This window comes from Morone saxatilis, unplaced genomic scaffold, assembly GCF_004916995.1.
Source record: "Morone saxatilis isolate NCDOM2014 unplaced genomic scaffold, NCSU_SB_2.0 Contig1, whole genome shotgun sequence".
In the NCBI taxonomy this organism is placed as follows: Eukaryota; Metazoa; Chordata; class Actinopteri; family Moronidae; genus Morone; species Morone saxatilis.
The window spans coordinates 11,657,738-11,665,325 of NW_023339651.1; the positions used below are offsets into that span (position 1 = coordinate 11,657,738).

The following is a 7,588-nucleotide window of genomic DNA, read 5'->3' on the forward strand; positions in this document are numbered from 1 at the left end:
TATCTATCTATCTATCTAATACAACTTCCTTTCTCAAATGACCAAATCAATTATTAAATGTTAGCTTTGGTATTTGTTCTGTGTAATCACACTGATACTAAAATTAAAATATTAATACAAATACCAAGTTAAAAATGTTTTGTCTTTTGTCAAGTGAAAACAATGTTTTAGTTAAGCATGTTCATGTTGTGTAGCAAAGCTCATTTTAAAATAGACAAATTAAATGAAAAACCTGGGTAATTAAGTAGGAAAAGCATAACAAAGGCTCACTGAATGGTTTGACAAGTATGAAAATGATGTCAGTTGTATGCTGTAGCCTTCACAATCACCAGATCTCAACCATACTGAGTGATTTGAGGCCATGATGATTGAGTGTGCTAATAACACAGTGATGCTAGGTATGAATAGTTTTTGTGTAAGAAAATACCATTTCTTTTTCAGCTAAGCTTTATTACAAAAGTTAAACATGAGGCAAGTAATTGACATTTCAACATTGTATTCACTTTGATAAGTACATCAAAAATAAAGCAATTTTTTTTATATTATATTCAGCTATTCACACAAAGAAATTCATCTTCTTGTCACTCTTTTGTGGTTTTCTTCAGTTTGGTCTTTAGCTCAGACATAAGTGGATTTCCAAACCTGGGGAGATATGAGAAAAGTAAGAATCAGAAAATGTTTGAACACAAGATGCCTCTTTGGTGCTAAATATAATAATATCAATACTCTTTACCCTGGATGTTTTGGTGGCATCCATTTAGGTTTGTGTTGGACCTCATCTTGTTTGGGAGTGTCACTCTTTTCCGCTGGCTTTGCATCAGGTTCCTGTTGATAATATGACATTTTATTAATATACAAACCTCAACATAAGATAAAAGGAGGTATTCAAAGATTATTAATGGTACCTGTGAGACGGTGTGTGGGCTATTTTCATCTCTCACTATTCGTTGTGTCTTTTTTAAGACTGGAAAACCTGCACCAAGCCCTACAAAACAAAAATGTGTGACATTATTTACAGATTATAACTGGACATGAAAGACGCGAGACTTTCCATGTGTCGTAGGTGACCTACCAGGTAGTTTTATTCCAACGCCCAAACCTCCCAAAGGCAGACCTGCAGGTACTTTGACTGGCAGACGTGAAGAGGGTGTGGGCTCCACAGAGGGCATAAGTAGCAGAGAGCGGGGATCTTTGGGTGGCCTTACAAGAGGGTTTTTAACAGCAATTCTTGACCTTTGCGCAGTGAAGTCCAGCATATTGGCGTCTACCTGCAGTGACCAAAACAACTGAATTCACACCATCTCTGTAGTTTCATTCAAGATTTTTATAATTGAATGTGTTAAATATGAAACAATACCTCCATCTGGTCTTCAGACTCTGTCGTTGGCTGTTCTGCCACCTCCGCCTCATTCAGCTGTGGTTTGTCCAGTGAGGGTAACTTGAACAAAGTCTTCTCTGACTCAGTGCAGGTGTCGCCTTGTGATCCAGATTCTGTCGATATAATTCCCTCTTCTAATGCCTCTGAGCCACTTCTAGATCGTACTGGTTCAGTGTGTTCAATTCCCTCTGGAGGGTCAGAGACAGTTAACACAAGAGGCTCATCTTCAAGTTTAGTTTCTTCGACTTCGATAAGAGCGGTCATTTCTTTCAGTGACTTAACATCTGATTCTTCAGTGTCTTTCCAGTCAGTTTTCCTTGCTGGGTCTGGTACCTCAGCATCAATCTCTTTCTGTGATCCAGTTTCTTCGTCTGTTTTTTCTTTCGATTCATCCGATTCCTGATCTAGATGTGTAGCCTCTGATGAGGAAACTCCAGAATCAGGGTGAAATCCTGTCTGTGTGATTGATTCCCCCTCTTTCAGATATGTTTGCACTGTTTCAGCTGTTTCCTCCATCAATATATCCTGAGATTCAGAGTTAGGTTGTTGTGTAGACAGTTCAGAGATGTCTCCTGATTCTGACATATTAACCGACATGTCATATATGCCATGAAATGACCCAGTGCTGGTTGATTTTAGTAGCTGAGTTTCACTGTTCTGTGTACCCCATTCAATAAGAGACTGGTCCAAAAATCCAGACTCTGCTGTTGATGAAGACATTTCTGTGTCACTCACCAATTCAGATTCTCCTGAATTTGACTCCACAAGCTGCTCTCTAACTTTCTCTGTCTGCACCGATGACATTTCATCTGGTTTCTCATTTGATGGCTCCATTTCCATGTCTATTTGTTGTCCAGAGCCTTCCTGTTGTTTTACATCATCAGCATCCTCTGACAATGCCGTCTCTATCCACAAGTCAAGGATTTCTTCATCAATCACATCTGGACGTCCATCTGTTTCTTTACCGTAACTCCCCTCTAAATCTGTCACACACTTTTCCCTTTCCTCTGCTGATATTTCAGTCAAATCTTTTGGCGTGGACTCCGTTGTTATTGATTCATCAGCTGCTTCAGTCTTCTCACTGCTTATCGCAAATGCTTCGTCTGATAGCTGATTTTCTGTCTCCAGTGTCTCAACTATTCTAGACGACTCAGATTCTGAATTCTCTTCTTCATTCCTTTCTATGACTAGCTCGGCTGCCACTGCCTGCTGATTTAAATATTCCATCTCATTTTTGCTCAACAATTCATCTAGTGCTACTTCCTCCTCAACACCATAAACCGTTTCTTCACTATGTATCCCTGCATTTTGCATTTCTACAGTATTTTCTTCACATAATTTAGGCTCAGTCTCAGCCGACTGCTTCAGGAGTCCAGTTTCAGTAAAGTCTTCTAGTAAACTATGTGTCTGGTAGCTGTTTTCCTCCAGGTTTATGGCATCTACAGACTCCTGAAAGAAGCTCATCTCTGTCATTTTCTCTTCTTCAGCCTCAAGGAATTTTAAAGTTTCATCAGTGAATCCGACAACTTCCTCTGCTGTTAAAATTCCTGTCACCTCATGGCCATCTCCAGCAGCTTCAGCTTCTTTGGATTCACATAGCTTCTCCTTTTTCTCAAATTCAACCAACAGCTCCTCAGTTCCATCTTGCAGCTCTTTTGTTGTCTTATCACTCTCATCTGTTAAGCCACTGTGGGTCTCCAATTGCTTTTCTGAGTGTTTGATCCCTGTCTTCATTGAGTCAAGCAATACTTTTCCTTCCTCTTCCTTAAATAAAAGTCCAGATTCTTGAATTACTGGTTCAACAAGTGGTGTCTCCAATTCTTGAGGCAATCCAGCATCACTAAGGCGCAGTCTTTTAGCATGCTCCTCCACAACCAAATCAAAGCTATTCTTAATATCTCCTGTGCTTTCTTGTTCCTCTTCCATATGCTCCCTCAACGGTAAATACTCAGCTCCAGTGCTACAGCCACTGTTTTGAAGGTTCTCGGGCTCTTTGCTCTCCACCTCTTCTGGAAATTGCATGGACTGGATTTCCTCACAAGCTCTTACTTCCAGGAACCTTTGTGTTGTGTTTTCATTTGGCCCTGGCTCATTGTTGTATTCAGGAACTCCCTCTTGTGTTTTCTCACATGTTGGAGAATTTAGCTCCTGTGACACAACAAGCCGACCTTCACATATCCCCACGGGAATATTTTTAAACTCTCCGCTTGTTTCCTGTCCAGTCTCGCCTTCAGGTTTTACTCTAACTGAGGTGGCTGTACATACCACTTCCAAGTAACTTTCTTTGTTGCTTACTTCACTGGAGAGGCTCTCCTCTTCTACTTTATCAAAACATGCTGCTACAGAAATGTCTGTTGTTGTCGCATCAAACTTTACATCGACCACTTTGCTATGGCTTTCTGTTTCAACATCATCTGTTTCTCTTATTTTGGTTTGCACTTCAGTGTCCTTAGCCACATCCTCTTGCTCTCCATGTGTGAATATAGCTGCGTGCAGCTCTGTTTGAGCATTCTGTACAACTTCTTTGGTGCATGTAACATTTCCAGTTGAAATGTCTTCTTCTTGACTATTTTCTGTAACTGATTTGATGTCATCTTCCTGCTCCTGCACTTCATCTATTGTCTGGCTGTTTGCAGCATCATTCACATTTTCTTCCTCAATGACAGGACCCTCCACCCTCTCATCCAATGTGCTTGCATCCTCCTTCTCTTTCATATCCTCAACTTCATCACTTTCACTTCTATGAACCATCACATGCTCTTGTCCAACAACAATTAACTCATCTTCAGAAACAATGCCACTTTTGTCGTATGCCATTTGTAATTCAACATGCTGTGTAGTGAAGCTTGGGTCTCCCTTGTAATCTCTGTTGTCATCTAACAAGAGTTCACAGACTGACAGCTGATTTTCAACTTTTTTTGCTCCCTCATCAGACTTGTTTTCATTTTCGGAGGCCAGCAGTAACTCATTGTTTTCTATGTCCTCATTTGTCGCTGCTCTATCTGTCTCATCCCTCTGCGCCATTGCCTCTTCTATGTGGATGTTATCCTCCTCTTCTAGACTCAAATCTGTGATCGTGCACAATTGTACTTCAATGTCTTCTGCCTCCAAATCTTGACCCTCCTCATGGTACATTTTATTGTCTTCTTCCGTTACTTGGATCTTTGTCAGGGTTTCATCCATTTTTTGATCATCTGGTGTCAGTGACCTCTCAGTCTCCTCCTGAGCACCAGCATTATTTCCAGTTTCCTCCAAGTCTTCACTCATTGCATCACCCGTAAGTAGTGACCTGGTGTTCACATAATCTTCGGACTCCTCATTTTTCGGTGTCTCATCTTGTTCGTGCGCGTACAATTTCCGAACTCCTTCTTTTTGTTCGTCTTCTTTTGCATTAGCGACAGGCAGCCCTGCATAATCATTTCCTGTTTGGGCAAACTGTTCCTCTCTAGTGCCCTCACCTTCCTCAGATGCTTTGCCCTCACTGCCTCTGCTCAGCTGGGTTTTGTACTGCATGCTTTCATCATCAGACCCTAAGTCGATGTCTGTGGTGCAAAGTTCCCAGGCAACAACGGGCCGAGATGAGCTAAGCACAGAGACTGTCGCAAAAGACTGTTCCTCATTGACTTCTCTTGCGCTAGCTTCACCCTCTGCATGGCCACAGTTTGCAGGCTCACTGTCAACTGCAGAATCCTGGAGGGATGTCGGCTCATTGCTAACAAGGTCAGTGGGCTCTGGTCTGAGGAGTCTGTTCACAGCTCCGGTTATATAGTACTGAGAAAAAGATAAGGAGAAAGAAAGGGAGACTTTTGACTTATTTATGTTAGTGATTGTTTTGTGTATGTTCTCATTTCTTTTATGTTTTTACCTTTATTACTTATTATTGTTTTTTTTTTTATATATAAACTATTATACTTGGCCAAATATGGACACCCTGTTTATATGCCGCCCTATGCTTTTGGTCTGGGGCTGTTTTTTCAATGGTTTGGTCCCTTTGTTCCAGTGAAAGGGGAATCTTAATGTTACATTAAGTATGCAATTCAAGTATACAATACAAGGCTATTTACAGGGCACTTCCAGCTTTGCACCACTTTGGGGAAAGCCCTTTCCTGTTACAACACAACAATGCTCCCATACACAAAGCGAGGTCCATAAATGGTTTTCTCAGATCTTTACAGGCCTGCACAGATCCCTAACCTCAACCCCATCCAACACCTCTGGGTTGAATAGGCCACCTGGGGGCAGTGAAATAACCTGTAAATAACCTGTAAAACCAAAACACTGAGCAGCAAAATGCTAAAACGGCCTGTAAAAGCTCATGAGAACGGCAAAGTTGGGTAATAATGATCATATTTCATTAAACGTTTAGTCAAAAAACATTCATTAGAGCAGCTTTAAGCATCCAAGGAAGTCTTACAAGTGAGCTAGACTGCAATAACAGCAGGGGCATAAAACTAAAAACCACATGCAATACAGCCAAGGTTATTGCTGCGAGCCAGACCTTATCGTCCAACCTCAGTACTAAACCACATTAATGCTCTTGTGGTTGAAAAAAAAGTCAGTAACATTTTATTTTAAGTGTCTACAAATTCCTCATCATTTGTGTTAAATTGCTAAACCACCAAATAATCCATTCTCAAAGAAAGCTATAGCTGAACTTTTTAAATCGTCTGCTGAACATGCAAAAATGTGTAATTCGTCTGCAGTTTGCAAATCAACATATATGAAAAATAAATTAAATTAAACTAAACCAATTAAACTAAAGTAGTCTTAGAATTAGTGCCAAATTACAGAGAAATCATTAGAAAATTATGAGGAAATAATAGACGTCTGCGTATGAGACAGAGAGCAAGGAACTCAAACACACAAAAACAACAGACAAGGGGGGTGGGTGGGGGAGAGAGATATTCATATAGCTGAGAGAGAGAGAGAGAGAGAAGCACGGACACCGGAAGGGAGAGACTCTACATCCACATTTCACTGCCTCTAACATTAACAATTAAAGCAGATATTTCATGACATGTTTGGTTTTGGATGATGCAGCGGCTCACCCAAACTGTCCAGAAAGTCCTCTCCACCCTGGAAGTGGGAATGTCGTTGTCCATCTTCAAACGTCGTCCCCTCTGACTCTCTGACCATCAGACTTTAATTCCCTCTGGATGTGATGACAAATCAACCCTAACCTGTCTGTTTAATCAGCCTAACCGAGATTATTAAGAAAACTCAACAGCAAGCTCCATCCAAACGGTCTGAACACCTCCGCTGATAGTTCAGGTTCAGTTCCTTACACTGAGATATGTCCGGTGTATCATAATGAGGAAGAGGCTGATTAACACAGCTGAGTCGCCGCTGCTTCGACTCTACGTGTTGCACAGTTTGCGGATGTGCGCAGAGCATCGAGCCAGGCCACATAGTGTGTGTGATGGTTTCTGAGTTGATGTGTGACACAAGTGTTTTAAAATAGAAACGCTTACCCACAGCATATTCTCCATCATGGTGGAAAACCACCAGTGTGAACATTTCTTCATGGCTGATTTCGCAATGTCCCTTAATGAGTCATTAAAGGGGTAGTGAATATGTTTTTGGAGTTGTCAACTAAATGAACACAAGTTGCCAAATTGATGAAAATCAGCATTTCATGTGTTAAAACATCAACCTTGGAATGTCATATTATCACACTTCCCCCAGACTTTCAGTGGGAGTCTGTGAAACCGCTGTAGTCATTTTTAGATGTATGCTGATTGAGATGCATCATTCAGTGGGGTTTATGCAATTTTTTTTTCACGCAATGGTTCAAACTTGTGCTTTTAACGGATGTAGAAGCACCACCACTGCATTATTTCCGTTGATGATGACCACAAGCACTGGATTGTTTTTCATAGATGATCTTGCAACTTGGGTTGAAATGATAACATTTCCAGTGCATGCAAATTACAGGAGTTTCAGGAAATATGGTGGCTAATGTTAACAAACATAAAGGTCCAGTGTGTGACATTGGCAGAAATGAACTAAAATAGTCATAGGTATGTTTTTATTTGTGTATAATCACCTGAAAATAAGAATCGTTGTGTTTCTGTTACCTTAGAATGAACCGTTTATATCTACAAAATCTGATTAATTGCCTCAAGTGATGTCAATCTGTGGGTGTGGTGTTTGCAAGATGTCTGTAGCTCACTGCTCATCTCTGCTGGAGGCTTGTGGCTTGACAGCGAC

General features: G+C 40.8%; 1 protein-coding gene across 1 annotated transcript; it reads right to left on the reverse strand.

Moving 5' to 3' along the window:
* Nucleotides 1-416: 416 nt before the first annotated feature.
* On the reverse strand, nucleotides 417-6,854 carry si:ch211-136m16.8. The gene is made up of 6 exons (XM_035660726.1): nucleotides 6,427-6,854; nucleotides 1,358-5,149; nucleotides 1,073-1,268; nucleotides 906-985; nucleotides 734-825; nucleotides 417-642 (listed from the first exon to the last, which is right to left on the reverse strand). Exons 1-6 carry the CDS (start codon nucleotides 6,478-6,480, stop codon nucleotides 582-584), a joined length of 4,275 nt encoding a protein of 1,424 aa, XP_035516619.1. The 5' UTR covers nucleotides 6,481-6,854; the 3' UTR covers nucleotides 417-581.
* Between the last annotated feature and the right edge of the window lie 734 nt (nucleotides 6,855-7,588).